General features: G+C 46.1%; 3 protein-coding genes across 4 annotated transcripts in view; 2 read left to right on the plus strand and 1 right to left on the minus strand.

The window, feature by feature from the left end:
• Positions 1-16,243, minus strand: part of Trpa1 (Transient receptor potential cation channel A1) — a 221,924-nt gene that overhangs the window by 73,985 nt on the left and 131,696 nt on the right. The window contains exons 7-9 of the mRNA XM_077690748.1: positions 5,020-5,256; positions 3,353-3,553; positions 65-237 (exon numbers count right to left, since the gene is read on the minus strand). Of these exons, the coding sequence (XP_077546874.1) occupies positions 65-237; positions 3,353-3,553; positions 5,020-5,256 (611 nt within the window). The remainder of the gene's footprint in view (positions 1-64; positions 238-3,352; positions 3,554-5,019; positions 5,257-16,243) is intronic.
• The window catches only part of LOC144159336 (GILT-like protein 1), a 239,541-nt gene that overhangs the window by 20,996 nt on the left and 202,302 nt on the right, over positions 1-16,243 (plus strand). The window lies entirely within an intron of this gene.
• LOC144159335 (uncharacterized) lies at positions 13,823-14,769 on the plus strand. Its single transcript, XM_077690749.1, has one exon. It carries the CDS (start codon positions 13,823-13,825, stop codon positions 14,633-14,635), a length of 813 nt encoding a protein of 270 aa, XP_077546875.1. The 3' UTR covers positions 14,636-14,769.

Below are 16,243 nucleotides of genomic sequence, written 5' to 3' on the forward strand. Positions count from 1 at the left end.
TCTATTAACGGTTTCGCACGTAATTAGTTTTACGGGGTGCTGTATGCTCATTTCTATAGCTTACCTGGCGGCAAAGTGTAGCGGCGACTGATTGTCGTTGTTTTTCAGGTTGACGATGGCTCCGAACTGCAGCAGGCTCTCGATAGTCTTCAGCTGACCATTGCGCGATGCGTAATGCATCGCCGTGCAGCCTTGGATGTCTCGTTCGTTCCACAGCGGCGTGAAATCTTTCAACCGCTTGAAATAAAAAAGAAATGGGCAATTTCAGCGATAAAATTGCCCTCCCTTCCGCTAAATGAGAGCAAACTTAAGACACGTTACAATTAAATCATTGTAATTAATTTCCGGAGTTCAGTCTTTATAATTTTACGAAAATTACGCTTTTACGGTAGCATGTTACGACACATAACATTGCCACCAATGTTGCTGCGGAGGTAAGCACTAAAAAACCTTTTTTTTTTTAATTGAGCCGCTAGAGAAGAACAGAAATACGTGTGGCAATTTTTGTTAAATGCAGCCATGCAGAAACCCTATGCAAATCTCTTAAATTATTTAAGGTATCTTGCAAGAGGGAGAAATTTGGTTACATAAAACCTAACCAATCTCATTACTGTAATAAACCAGATTTAAGCCACTCGCGTTTCTCGGAAAATTGTTGCGCGTGAGCAAATGTTACGCAACACTTCGAGACTAGAGCTCTGCGACGAAAAGAGTTCAATGCCCATAAAGAGACTGGGCTAAGTCTTCCATGGTCACTGTTCGGACTACTTAGCCCTTATTCTCCACAACACTACGCTACTTCGACGAAACGGCAGTTTTTTTTTTTCTTTATACCCTTCGAAATCGTGTTTTGCTCCTTGGGCGCATAAAGCAACGTATACGCGTTTATACATTCTGAGAGTTTATTGAATTTCAAATGCACTATAATGTTGCCCGATTTCAAGAAAAGCACCCACAATAGCTTTTTTTCTTCAAGAGCTACGACTAAGTCGTTACGCTGAGAGTGTAATACTTATCTTACGGACAATCGAAAAATAGTTCTCATAAGCACCGGTTGTCCGTACACTCTAGGGCCGAAGCTGAGCGCGTAAGGCCGGGTTCAGTCTGTTGCCTCGACTGCCGTAATACCTTTAAAGAATGGCGTCATTTTACCCACAGTTCCACGCATAATTCAAGCCCTAAAGCGGTCTTTCCAAAATTTTCAGAAACGTTGAATATTTCTTCACGTAATCTACGCACAACAAAAAGAAACTACGTTGATGTTCATGCCCTGAAACATAAAAAAAAAACTGACTTGTTGCGTTGCCCTCACGCGGTCTCTTTATTGATTTCTGAAAGCCATATTTATCCGCTTAATTTAAGCCTTCTGCTCGGTGAGTCGACTTTCCTATTTGCCATACGTTATGAGTCTGCAAAATTTACTACGAAACGGAATCAGTGAGCGTATTTTACCACGCAAGCGCTTCCCAATGTTTCTTATAGCTGCTGCCAGCAGCAGAAATTGCGCAATATTTTCAGCAAGCCTTCAGCGGGTGCCACGAAAGACGCTTGTCTTGTCGACGCGACCTCTAAACATACTTTTCGTTGCATTCAAAGTGAGACGCCGTTTATCTTTCTTCGGACTTGCCATTTGACCTGTGTTTCTCAGAAGAGCAGCCTGCATATGCGACTTTTATGCAATTGGCAAGAATCGAACCAATACCTGCTGCTTCATAAATCACTATCGTTCCTGCGCAGTGTGACGACAGAATTTTATTACCACCGCCATCAATTTGGCTGCAGGCCGCTGTTGCTGGGGCACTTTATAAAACGCAATTGCATTACTCTCTTTCGCAACCATGATATAACCTCACTGAGTTAGAAAAAGAGCGTGTAGTCAACTTCCTCGTTCCAGATGCCCGCGAAAATTGAATGTTCCTGTTTTGAGCAATGTGGGGTTCATATATTTCCTTCTTCTTCTTCGAAGAGGAGAAATGGCCTCGGTTCAGAACATACTATTATTGAGGAAAACCAAATTTGGCTGGGCTTATGCGACAAACAGGCTTTCGCAGTGCGAAAAATGGCGGCAGAAAAGTACCACCAGCAGGGAGACACTTCGATTGTCGAATCCTGTTACTAACGCTGCTTTAAAAAAACTATTCAAAGAAATTCCGGACATATAAATTAAATAGCAACTCTGGGCCGGCTGAGGTTCAGAATAGAACTAAAAACATACATAACTTCACAACAGGACGACGAAAGCTGGATGGTGGCAATGCAGTCCCGCTCTGCAGAGGTCCCGTGAATACGTCATGCGTTGACCATGGGCATAGCCGAAAGCATGTGGGGTGTAGTAGCGCTGAACGTAAACTGCGACCGAAAATCCGCGCACCTCTTGCGGATTCGCCCCATTGATACCCACTTTTCTTTTTGTTACAAGACAAGACATAAAAACGGTTCCAGAACAGCAGCCACTGTATTCGACTTTGCAAGATTTTTAAGCAGTCTATTAGCACTGGGTGATAAAGCTTAACTGGGCTAGTTCGCGTTGGATCCTAATACAGTATTAACCAGCGTGCACAAGACGATCCAAAGGAGAAGATCCTGCTTCGCGCTGCGTTGTGGGAAACATCCTATTAAACATCCGATTAGGGTTAGCATTTGGGGCAGCACGCATACGGTTACCAGACGCGAAGCTTGGAGCGGTAATCAAAGACGCCCGACCAAACCTCTGGAAGACTCACAAGTCAGGAAATCCAGCGGCGCCTGTGATAAGAAGGCCTTAGACAGAAGGGCGAATAAATTTTATCAACAGGGATGCTGTTTAGCAATTCGTTGATCCGGGCGTTCAACAAAACTCGGTATAACACCATAAAGAACTGACCGGTGCCGGTAGGATTCGAACCTGTGTCTGGTGGATCAATGGAGTTAGTCATCTTACCCACTCGGCTGTGACTGGGGGAGGGGGAGGGAGGAGGGGGGAGGAATCACGCCACCTACTCGACACAGAACACGTGATAGGGTACACGTTGCACCTTCGGGCACCTAGATTAAGTGTGCGCGTTCCTCTCGTTCATTCTGCTTCTTCGATTTGCTTATAGCCGTTATAGCAACAAAGATTGAGTAAATGTCACTGTGGCAGCGAAGAAGAAGCAAACCGACTGCAATCGTGGACTTAAACCGTCGTCCTGGTCGTGAAGGTTGCGTAGAGCATCGCAACCTCTAGGTCTTACGAGCTAGTGCGAGATTCCTTCATTTTCCCTCACTCTCTCTTCGCAACCCGTCTCTCCCACTCCCTAGCGAAGCTGAATATATGAGAGATGCCGCTCTGCGCAAGTGGCCGTACGTTCGATAGACTGCTCAACCGACGTACCTCGTTGATCTCCCCGTAGAAGTCGTCGAGGAGGCCTCCGCTCAGAACGATGTGGTGCAGGAGGTTGCGGCGCAGGTTGTCCTTGAGGCTGAGGTCGGCTTCCAGCCTGAGCAGGGTGGTCACCGTCTTCCAGGCACCACGCGCGGCCGCCAGGAGGATGACCGAGCGACCCTCCTTGTCCGTGGCATTCATACTGGCGCCCTGTCATGTGGGCGACCGAGTTTATGAAGTTACTACAATAAAACGTGTTATTGGGAAAGTTGGCACATACTTAAAGGGAGGCTTAGCGCACAGAAGATGAGCACGGTGGTAGACGAGACAGGCGCTACCAAACCTTAGTGGAAAAAAGTCATTAATCTGGCACGGCAGTCCGCCGAGGAGATGTGTCTTACGACGACCGAAGCTTGAGGAAGACAAGAAGGTGCACAAACAAAAAGGCCCATTCAATAAAACGTGTTTGTTGGGCTAGTCGATACGTACTTAGAGAGAGGCTTAGTGCAAATAACTTTATGAGTTTATCATGCGTAATTTACATGTATAGAATCGCATGGTCTTCCTATTTTGTATGTGCGGTTTAGACGGGAACACTTGCGCAAGCAGAGGCAGAGAAGGAGTACAGGCGATAGATAATGATTTTAGCAAATACAAAATCCGTTCAAAATATCAACCCCTAAATTCAAGAATGTACAGCCGTCCAAAGTGTTAACAGCAACAAAGATTGAAGGGATAGTCTATGTCCAATGCACAGAGTAGCAGCTTACGATAGTACCTGGAATAGTCAGCGCGGGTGCGCGCATGCGCTGGAGCAGCGGAGTGCAGAACTTCAGCTCGTGAACGCCGATCATGAATGAGCCCCCGACATTGCGCCGGTGTCTATCGCAAGCTCCCGCTCTCTCGATAGGCTGCCGCCCGCTCATTTGTTTTTGTCGACGCTTTTGAATAGTCTACACTACTCATGCAGGCTCAAAGCCAAGGTTCGTTAGACAGACATTTAAGCGGATTCCATGCAATGAACCTCGGTGGACCTTTTCCAGGCCAAGAAAAGCGCTCGTAGCGGCGAATACGAAAAGCACAGTTTCTTTCAGCCATGGTTACTGCTTAGGCTATTGTCCAATATTGCTAATCATTTAGCAGGCCCTTTGAATGCATACTGCGCTACGGTTTTTTAACTTCATGCACAAAGGTGACTCTTGGGCGCGCTTTTGACGAAGTTCCGTACGTTTTCCTATGCTGGTGATGAAATGACCAGTGTCTTAGCGCTTGTACAGCAGCCACTGAAGACCCAGCAGTATCTATTTGGATTTGTGCCCGGCGTCCATGCCGCATCCGTCAGAAGTGATAACCCAGATAAAAACGAGCCACTAAAAGTGATGGCGGTGCCTGCAAGCGCATGCGGAGACAGTGTTCGGGCAAAACATTTGTAGCATGCAGGAAGTACTCGTACTTTTGTAGGAGGTTCTGCAAAATCTAAGGCGTGCGCTGAATCAAAGTTTAATGTAAACGAGGAAATCCACAAAGACGCTGTGTTAAGCCCAACAGCACAGGTACGGAGGAAGTTGGGGGTGCTACAGGTAAGATGGAGCCCGCATTCGTCAAGTGAGGGGCATAGGGTGAAGTTGAGGCTAAACAGCTTAGAAGATGGCGACGCAGATGGCGAACACACATACCTCCGAGACGAGGTACTCGACTAGCTCCACGTGATCGAACATGGCGGCGCAATGGAGCGGCGTCATCTGCTGCGCGTCGCTGCACGTGAGGCAGTGCACGCGCTGGTCTGGCTGTCGCGAGAACATGAGCCGCACGATGTCCATGGCGCCCTGGGAGCAAGCCAGGTGCACGGGCGTCGACAGGTCGTGCTGTTGGGTGCTGATCAGGGCGCCACTCTCCAGGCACAGTTGTACGGCCTGCGTTCGACAAGGTGGAAAGCGAATGAACCCCGAGGTGTTGCGGCAACAGCGGAATAGCAGAGAGAACAGATGAGAGAGTAAATGGCCACAAGAAAACAAAAACAAAAGACCCAAGTAGGCAGATCTGAGCTGCAACAAGCAGGTGTTTATACAAAATAACACGGATGTACGGATCTGTGAACAAAATCTAAACAACAGTTATCACAGACACGTCCTCCAGATAATAGAAGATGCGCTGACATACCATCGGTCCTTTCTGGTTTCCACCTACGAAAACGTCTGTTTGCTTATTAAAAGCACACATGCTCGCATGCTCGCGCACAAACTCTCTCCTTTACACACACGCACACTCTCGCACATACACTTGCTGGCGCTGACATGTGGGGAACACAACCGACACACACTAGCACTAGGTCACTCGCACACGCACAAGCATATATGGGTAGAAACCAGGTTGTGTTCGGTGAATCGTTATCTCCTTTCTGGTGCCTCCAGGGAGTAGTTACAATATTTCTTCTCGTTCTGGCAGTACTTATGTATATATATATATATATATATATATATATATATATATATATATATATATATATATATATATATATATATATATATATATATACTGAAAGATAGGTCGGCAGTCTACAACACCAAAGGAAGCATAGGGGCGTGGTTGGGCTCTTTTTTTTACTACGGTTAATGAAGTTAACATTTTTTTAAATATACGGAAGAAAGAAAGAAAGAAAAACACGCGCCCAGAGTGGGGACCGAACCCACGCCTTTCGATTAGATCTCGAATGCCTTACCAATTCGGCTATCTGGGCGACTGTGTTCCCCTTCACTTTCTGGGCTATTTATATTTACTAGAAGTCTCATTTTCCTTAATATATTCTGCGAAAGCCTAGCGAGGGTCTCGGTTCTGGCAGCCTTGATGCCTAGGTAGCATAAGAGGGCTTCCCGCCAGTTACCCGCTCATGACAGGCTGTAGACGTTCTAGTCACGCCCCGGGGGTTGAAAAGAAGGTCCCCTTCTCCCCGTGCAGTCAGAGTGGCGCTGGCTACCACCCTCAAGCGTCAGATACACTTCTAGTAAATATAAATAGCCCAGAAAGTGAAGGGGAACACAGTCGCCCAGATAGCCGAATTGGTAAGGCATTCGAGATCTAATCGAAAGGCGTGGGTTCGGTCCCCACTCTGGGCGCGTGTTTTTCTTTCTTTCTTTCTTCCGTATATTAAAAAAAAAATGTTAACTTCATTAACCGTAGTAAAAAAAAGAGCCCAACCACGCCCCTATGCCTCCTTTGGTGTTGTAGACTGCCGACCTATCTTTCTGTATTTCCTCAGCGAGCCCCTCATTTTCCTTAATATATATTATATATATATATATATATATATATATATATATATATAGAGAGAGAGAGAGAGAGAGAGAGAGAGAGATTGTACGCTGAACCTTCCAAGGTACAAAGGCTTTTCTGTATTCGCTCTCGCTTCCCGCTTGTGTGTTCTAGACAATTGCGTGAACAGAACATGTGCGGGTCTTGCCTACCGAATTGCCTGAACGAGAATCGATGAAATAGAGGCAAAAAAATCCAATGGTTTCGCTGACATGATATAAGCGGTGTTCAGGGGGCGGGAATGTGGCGGGAATGCAGGTGGGCGTGGATGGTCGAAGCTTCCCCGCCCAACACACAGTGCGAATTCCCCAGGATGGAGTTGGGTCGTTCATATGACGATCATCGGCCTTTGCTGCATCGACGTTGGTGGCATGCTGTGGCTCTCCGTGGGAGTGCAAACGAAGAAAAAAAAAGATGAAAAAATGACACCTCATTCTCTGCAGTAGCTGAACGTTATATAGGGAACTGCGACAACTTAACGCCGTCTTCTCGTCAAAAGTTTCTCGTTCACAAGAAAAATTCCAGGTATACAAAAAATTCAATGTTTATGTTTCAGGTATGACCGAATTATTAAATCGCAGTAAGAATGGAGAGGCTGTCTTCACCAACTTACCGGTATGAATCATTTCAACCTCACTAGATAAAAAAGCTGGTGTGTCGAATTGTTTGTGGCATATTGATATTTTGTACGGATAAATTTCATGATTCGATATGTGTTCGAGCTTGCAAATATCGATCGGGATTCCATTGTGAACAGTGAACTTGCGCAGCGTTCCCGCGCAGTTACGATTTACAACTGTGTATGGATGCGCGCAAAATAAGAATATGAGTTGAAGAGATGAGAAGAAGAATATGAGAAGAAGAGATCAAACAATCAACCTTGCTTATTTGCATGTCCTTGAACGCGCTGCGGCTGCACAGGCAGACTAAACTTATTTGCTTCCACAACTATCAACTTTCTTTCAGCATAAATATATCTAGGACTCCTGAGCACTCCTTATGATGCAGAATGAAAAAGCAATATGGGTAAACAGTGCATTCGATATACAGGTATTGTGAGCGCCGCCGTCTTCTAAGGCAGCTGTTGATGTATACGGTTCTGCATCCATCGCTATATACGTCGATAAATATACGCCTTTAAACATTTTCCTGAGGGAATCGCCGCTGCGTTCGCGCTCAAACATTACACAAAAGATCGCACTTTGTGATCTGTTTTTTTTTAACACCAAGAACGAGAACAAGGCTTGCGTGCTTATTTAGAAAACAAACAAATGATTTTTGCATATGGGGAACCTGGCCGCCATCTTGGCAATTTCAACCGCATTGTAGTGCGCCGAAACCTCGCATATTCAGCACAAAACATCCGATGCCGGTTCACGGAGCAGCGGGTGTTTTGTGCTGAATATGCGAGGTTGCGCCAAACGGAAAGTGCGACCAAATTGCCCAGATTGCGTTCGGATTTCCCATAGGCGAAAATCAGTTCTGTTTGCTTTCCATATAAGCACGCAATTAAGCCCCGTTCTTGTTCTTGGTGGTAAACACCACAGACCACAAAGTGCGACCTTTACGTAAAGTTTTAGCGCGACAGGAGCAACGCTTCGCTCAGGAAATTTGTTTAAAGACGCCCGTTTATCGATGTACCACTCTCTACATTGAACCGATGAAATCTTCAGAACAAGTGTCGCCTAGAAAGCGGCGCCTTCATTATGTACACGGTAACGACGTGATGCCTACATTAGTATGTGCCTGGTGGTTATCTCGTGCTCTCTCATTAGCATCAAAATCCGTTTCCCATTGCGTCGCTTTCTACCCCTTTAGGTTACTATGACTGAGACGCTTGTTCAGACGCCCTTGGTAGCATAAAATATACGCAGTGTCTAGAGCGCCGTCGGGTGACGCTCTAGCTCAGCGCTGGAACCATGGCTAAATGCCATCCGACGGCATCCTAATATTCAAGGCTAGGCTGGGACAGCACAAAGCGGTTGTCGTTGTGGCGTCGACCAGAGACAATTGATCGCCGAGATGCTGTCTTTTTCTGAGACATTTTGTAGCGAACGCCCAGAAAAGATACGAATATCACGCCTTTCTTAACACGATTTTTAGATGCGAAGCATCTCGTGCTTGGGGCTGTGTCCCTCCCTCCCTCCCTCGTTGTCCACCGTCCGGACTCTACTGCGCATGCGCGTCTCTTCAGCCCCGTCAGCGTCTGAGCTGACGTCAGCGCAGTTCACTATAAAAAGGAATAGTTAGGCGGCGCCCGGCTTCGATCCCACGACTCTCTGGCCGCAACGGGAGGTACGTGGCGCTCTTCCCACTGCGCTACAAACCCAGACGGGAGCATGTGCTACGAAGGCGCCTTATGTCCTTCACTCATTCAAACTACGTCAAGAAGCTACTGATACAACGAAGGCACGCGAAGCTGAACGTCAACGGAAACGACGAACTGAAAACTAATGGAAACTTCAGCCGACCCCATGGATGCTTCGTATAGTACTCATGGTTCCCCTACGGGAAGATGGTGTAATTTTTTTTTTGTCATTGGGCTATCCTGGTGAGCCACCCTAGGACATTTTTGTGTTGATTGGTTCGTACGGTCTGTGGCGATGTCGCTCATATATGATAGGGATGCTAACCCACCATGATCAACAAAGTCATATTTCCGAGAAACTGTGGCATTTTATACATAGCGGGCATAATTCCTTTGACCAACCACCTGTCTGGTTTCCTCTTTTGAACGCTTGTGTGTTTTTTTGCCCCAATTTTGATGTATTTGTGCTTTTCCTAACCTGAGCGTATTCTTTTGTTTGCCTGACTATGTAGTCCTCGTACTATCATGATTATAAGCGTAGTCTCCCACGTAATAAAGAAAAAAAAAAACGTTGTTATGGTATAGAGGGTCCACCTTCACTTCCTACCGGCAAGGAACGCGGTTCGAGACCGGCCTCCTCTACTTTTTCGTTTTACTCAGTTACAATTTTCACGGCTTAGGTTAGTTTTTCCGGCGTTCTAAATTATTTCTTTCTGTGTGTTAAGTTATTTGTGTTATTTTAGCTTAGTTTACCTTTTGTTTCATTAAACAGGGCGATCAAGTGCCAGACGCGGCATTTCTTTTCTGAAAAGACGGTGGACGTAGATATAGCACTGTGCTTATAGTACCGTCCGAGGGCACTCTATACATACCCTGAAATATTTGCGTTGAGGGTATCGGGCTTTGCTATTCACCTAATTGCATGTCGAAACCTTCAAAAAGCGCAACACTGAAACAACGCGACACAAACGAAGGGAACACAGAACGAGCGATTGAAGGGGAACAGGACAAGCGCTCGTCCTGCGTTCCCTTCGTTTGTGTCGCGTTTTTAGATGCGGAGCATCTCATGCTCGGGGCTGTGTCTCTCCCTCCCTCGTTGTCGTTGTTGTCCACCGTCCGCACTCTACTGCGCATGCGCGTCTCTTCAGCCCCGTCAGCATTTGGCCTGACGTCGGCGCAGTCCACTAGAAAAAGAAATAGTTAGACAGCGCCCGGTTTCGATCCCACGACTCTCTGGCCGCAACGGGAGGTACGTGGCGCTCTTCCCACTGCGCTACAAACCGAGACGGGAGCATGTGCTACGAACGCGCCTTATGTCCTTCACTCATTCAAACTACGTCAAGAAGCTACTGATACAACGAAGGCAGGCGAAGCTGAACGTCAACGGAAACGACGAACTGAAAACTAATGGGAACTTCAGTCGACCCCATGGGTGCTTCGCATACTACTCAGGGTTCCCCTACGGGAAGATGGTGTAATTTTGTTCAGTGTTGCGCTTTTCGAAGGTTTCGACATGCAGTTTCACCAACTAGCCCAACTCACCATTATGCCGCACCTAATTACTACTTGTGTAATCACCCTGCTCGTATATCTCTTGTAGTACTTAGTACGAGTCTCTATTCGGCGTCCCTAAGCTGAAGGTCACACTCTATTGGCTAGGTTCACTTTCACTCAGATAGAATCATCGCCCAACCAAGACTATTTTTTTTTGCTGAGCATTTATCCGTCGTAAAGTGACCCACCAGAGCGGTTTCATCTGTTCGACGAGTGTGACTGCTTTCTCGAGTTTTGGCGGGCGCCCAATTTTATCTGCAGTGATGCGCTCCTTCTTGGATGACCCCGAACTTTTTTACTGTCGTAATGGGCATTCATTACAACTCTCCGTTTCATTAAAAGAAAAAAAAAGAGCTGTGGTGATTTGTGGATGCCGTGCTCGTCTTGCATTAGACCACCGGTTTGAATCTCACCCTCCGCAAAATTTGTACACTTTTTCTAACCGAATTATTAGTTAATGTTTTTATTAAAAGCTTTCCTGAGCTACTTGGTGTTATTACAAGTCAACAGTGACCAATTTTCGTCTTTTGGGCAGTTCACCATTGAGCGTACCTTCCTGAAACCCTTTTGTATGACATGGATCCCGGAGTTTTTACCAACATAGTTACCTACTACCTCTGAATGAAAAGGAATGTTGCCAATGCTCAGAGCGATGTCCTGACCATTGCGGGAGTAATTTTAATAATTCAAAATTGAAATTTTAGGTGCTTAGCGCGTGGACCTTACACCTGCGCTATGGGGCGCTCCGTTGCGGAGGGATCCGGATCCTTTTTGACCACCTGGGGATCTTTAACGTGCGTCGAAGTCTTGACACACGGTGCTTTTTTTGTGGTTTTCGCCTCCACCTAACAAGCGGTCAATGAGGCCGGGGTTCCAATCCGTCACATTTGGCTCAGCAGCACAACGCCTGAGCCATTCAGCCCCCGCGGCGCGCAGATAACTCAGAAATGTGGGCATTCGTGCATTCGTCATTTCATTTTGTGCGTTCGAGACTATCCGGCTTTTAAAACTACTTCTTCACGGTACATCCAGGGGGCAAGAGAGAAAATATTTTTTTCCTTACGGTATACTCGGGAGGCTGGTTGAACCTTTGCACTCCATTACTAATTCAAACCTGCCAGGCAAAATACCAGAAAACATCTAAAAATTTTTAATGGTTTTCTCTGCACCATTCGGGGAGACTTTTTCTGTTTATAGCTCACTTGCGTTAATGCTGCTGTGCACTGTGACCTGAAAGCGAACAGTAGGCTTATTCTAGGCATTGGAACTTACACAAATGTTGGTACTTACATTCTAGCAAATTTAGGCACACCAACCACCATGTACATACCCGTAGTAGTGTATTGGACGACGCTTTTATTAACAGTGATGACTAATGAAGCAGCCCGCTTTGCTACGGACGGTGTCCAGGGGGGGGGGGGGGGGCGTGTACCGAGCAACTAATGAATCAGTAAATCGATCAATTACAGTGCAAGCATTAGGAGAGCCGGCCACACAAAAAAAAAATCCTGCACCCTCTGTCTAACGACGCCGATGGTCGAACGCGGAGCCTTCTCGTGACAGATTTTTTGGTTGTCGCCTGAGTTTGGGTTATGTCAAAATGGAGCAATCGGATGGACGCCGGCTTCAGAACGCGGGAAATCCCGGTTAGATTCCGGCCAGTGAAGCGTTTTTTTCTTTCAATTCACCGAAGATCATTCATCATTATCGTCAGAGAAAGTTGGCTTTCCTGCACGGCGTTTTCGCGTGGCAGACGCCATCAGGGAGAACACTAAAGCCTAGATTTAAAAGTTTGTACCAATAATCTGAGACCCGTATGCATGCTGTACCCGCCGCGGTGGCTCAGTGGCTAAGGCGTTGCTCTGCTGAGCACGAGGTCGTGGGTTCGATTCCCGGCCGCGGCGGCCGCTTTTCGATGGAGGCGAAACGCAAAAACGCCCGTGCGTACGACATTTCGGCGCACGTTAAAGATCCCCAGGTGGTCAAAATTAATCCGGAGCCCTCCACTACGGCGCGCCTCATCGCCTGCGGTGCGTCGGCGCGTTAAAACTTACAATCAAATCAATCAAAACCGTATGCGTGCTGGGAAGCCTAGCAAATTGTAACGCACATACATACCAGCACATACGTGCAATAAGGTTTGACAATGATTTATGAGCAGAATGCTATGATGGTTTGGCCCGATATTCGGTAGTTGATCCAGTCAAACCATCTGATCAAAGCATTTGTAAAATATTTTATGCTCTTGCGAGAAGAGCAGCCCATAAAGCAGCTACTGCGGTGATAAAATAGTCATAACAAATAATATTGATGTAGAAGGTGAAGGAGAAGAAGAGGACGATGATGATCGAGAAGACGAATCAAGGATATGCGAGGTAGCAATCACTAAACTTCGGTGCAAAATTCCCCCATTAAATTTTTATCTTTATAAATCTGGTCTGGCTCCATCTCCGCAATGTCATTTGTGCGACGAACTAAAAAATATAGAGTATTTCCTGTTTAACTGCCGCAGCTTCTCCCCAATGCGACGCACGCATCTGGTGTCAACCTTTAAACGCCTCCACCTTCCGCTATCTACTTCCGAGGTTCTGCCATTAGGCGCTTCTGCCCTAGGAGTATGCCACAGGGATGTTGTGTCCGCCCTTCACTCTTATGTTGCGGCGACAGACCGGTTTTCCTGCTAGCCAGCTAAGCATTTCACATTTATTTAGTTTCATTTTCCTGACTCTACTTTCATATTATACATAATAAAAAAATTCTGTTCTGTATTTTCTTTCTAAATTTTCAGATCTAAAATTTATAGGTCACGTCCTGATTAGGTACAAAGCTTCTTGACGAATCCCCCGCGTGGGTATGTGCCATGGTATGAGGCAACCAATCAAATAACCGATGGAGGAAATGAAGATGGATCTGGTGAACGAGATGGATAACATGGAGATGAATGAGCAGAAAGAAACGGAAGAGGAAGATATAAATAGATTGGAAACGAAGATGAAGGAAGTGGAGGAGAAGGCGACGGAAGAGGTGAGGATGGCGGCTGAGGAGTTAACGAAGGAAATGGATGAGCTGAAAAAGAAGTTAGAGGATTTGGAGAAGAGGTTTAAGGCTATCACAAGAAGGATGGGGACAGAAGCGAAGGAGACTGAAAAAGAGATGGAGACGACGGAAGAGAAGGAGATGGTAAGACGGACAAAGCTATAGAGGAGGACAAAGAGAAGGAGATCGACACTAAGACAAAATTGGAAGGGGTGAAGGACGATATAAACGAGACAGATGACATAAAGACGAGGAGTGAAGTGGAGAATGATATGGAGAATACGGCGAATGAGAATATGGAGGGTAAGGAAATGGAGAAGATGGTGGACGATGAGATGGAGCAGGACAAACAGAAAGAAGGAGCGAATATGAAGCAGAAGTCGGAGAAGTTGAATAAGGATATTAAGGAGACAGGGGAAATTGGGATGGAGAATGAGATGCAGGAGGATATGAAGAAGGTGGCGATGAAGAAAGAGGAGAAAGAAACAGAGGAGGTGTTGAAAGACAAGGAGGTGGAGAAGAAAAAAGTGGTGAAGGGCGAAGAGGACATTGACATGTTGGAGGAGGTGGATAAGGGTATCCAGGAGATAGAGGAGATGCAGATGGAGAATGGGATGCAGAAGATGTCGATACAAAAGATGGAGAAGGAACAGATGAAGGTGACCAAGGACATTGGGATTCAAGAGGAGAGTGAGGATAATTTTGAGACGGAGGTGGAGAATATAGAGATAAATGGAGTTGAGAAAGGGGAGAAAGACATGAAGGAAGGAGAGTTGGAGAACATCAGAAAGATGAAAGAAGATACGGAGAAGAAGGCAGAGATAAAGGAGACGTGGAGGAAGATTGAGGAGATGAAGGAGAAGATTGAGGAGACGAAGAGGAAAATTGAGGAGGCGAGTAAAAACATTGAAAGAATGGAGGAGCTGGTAGCGCAGATGGATCATGAGGTGGAGAATCTAGAGATGGAAAATGACGTTGAAGAAGAGAGTGAACAGGAGAGAGATAGGGAAGAAAGTGAAGTGGAAGGAGAGAACGATGCGGAAGAGGAGGGTGATGATGAAGAGGAAGGAGGTGGAGATAAATAATAGGACAAGGATGGAAATGAGCACTAAGAGGAGAAGCCGGGTGAATAATATGGAAAGCAAAGAGATGAAGCCGGAGAACGAGGTGTAAAAGAAGGTAGAGAAGATAAGACCGAAAAAGGGTGGCGATACAGAAATGGAGAGCGAGAAGGTTTTGTAACTAAATAAACAAGTTCCATACTGATATATTGTTGCTTATTGGCTCAATGGATACCCAGCCAGTGTGTAAAAAATGTGTTTTGTCCATAGTAAGCTCTATCGTTGTTTCGGTGGTATTGAATTAGTAGAACGGTGTGTATCACCCTGCAAGTCAAACTTGGCGTCAGCTGGAGCGGCGAGGCGGCTGCTTTCGTCGTGAAGACCGCTGGGCTCGGCCGTACGGGTTGTCAGTTTGTCCGGGTTTTTCAGGCTAGGGGTTTTGCGTTGTTGGTAAAAAGCTTTCCTCGTTTTGGCAGAGTTTGGGTCTTTAAAAAAGAAGACATTGAGACGTGTGCTCCCTAACAACTTATAGGTGCAGCTTGGTCACTTTTCGGCCGAGAAACTGTACATTTTCCAGTGTGGCGTAGTTTAAAGCAGAGTAGGTGTTCAGTCTACTCAGGCTACTCTGATGATCCGCAACGTCCAGGAGTTTTCTTCCTGATCTTTCTGCCTGGTAGGCGGACATGCAGACAATCGGCCGGAGCTTGTCGGAGGTCATGATGTCTACCATTTCTGTTTTCTACCCTGCACGTCTGAACACGCCGTCGCGGTTAAACAGATCTAATATGTAGTTGCTCAAGTTCTGCGTTGTCGCCCCTCCGCTTCGCCAACATTACTCAAGGTGATTTGTGCTGGAAACGCGGTGGCTGCAAAATTTGTCTTTTACCTGACATTAATAATTTCATGGCGAGAAAATATTAGGTTGTTGTATTGTAAGAGAAACTTGTTGCGCTTAAAAAATGGTAATACAAGGAGAGCGGGCTTGACAGCGTATTTGAACGCAAAGCATTAGTGTCCTACTGATGCCGTTGTAGGTTAGTACGCCCTGAAGGAAAGTCAACTTTCTGTGACTATGATGATAAATGATCGTCAACAAAGTGAAAGACGAAAACACTCCCCGTGGCCGGAATCGTACCTGAGTTCCTCGGGTTATGAAGCCGGCGTCTATCCGATTCCTCCATGTCGACATTGTCGAAGCCAACACCAAGCAGCAGGTACCGATTCGCGCCGTGCACCCCAAACCCAAACGTTAAGCCTACGGAGTGCATACCTCAGAGTTTCTGTGGGTATTCTAGAAAAGTGATGGGTACCTACAGAGTAGCAAATACTCGCAGTGTGGAATTGGCCAACCAAAGAATCCATCACGAGAAAGCTTCGAGTTCAACCACCGTTATAGTTAGACGGAGGGACGCTTGACTTCAAAAAAGCAGAAATGTAGATGACAAAATGCTTTAAATTCTGACTGAAATCAAAGCTATCCATAGTTCTTTAATACTTCCATAAAAAGTTTTTATCTAAGCTTGGATGATGCGAGCTAACTTTGCGATTTTCTTTCCTAGCATGTCGTTTTGTGGTCACAGAAATACCATACGTGCTGGATGGTTATTTGGTTTGTGCCTTCTTTGAAATCTG

The sequence above is a fragment of the Haemaphysalis longicornis genome, unplaced genomic scaffold (assembly GCF_048455015.1).
Source record: "Haemaphysalis longicornis isolate Haplotype H1 unplaced genomic scaffold, Haemaphysalis longicornis Haplotype H1 scaffold_10, whole genome shotgun sequence".
Taxonomy (NCBI): Eukaryota; Metazoa; Arthropoda; class Arachnida; order Ixodida; family Ixodidae; genus Haemaphysalis; species Haemaphysalis longicornis.

Coding starts and splice junctions, on each gene's coding strand:
- LOC144159335 (XM_077690749.1), top strand. CDS start 13,823: ATGGAGAATACGGCGAATGAGAATATGGAGGGTAAGGAAATGGAGAAG.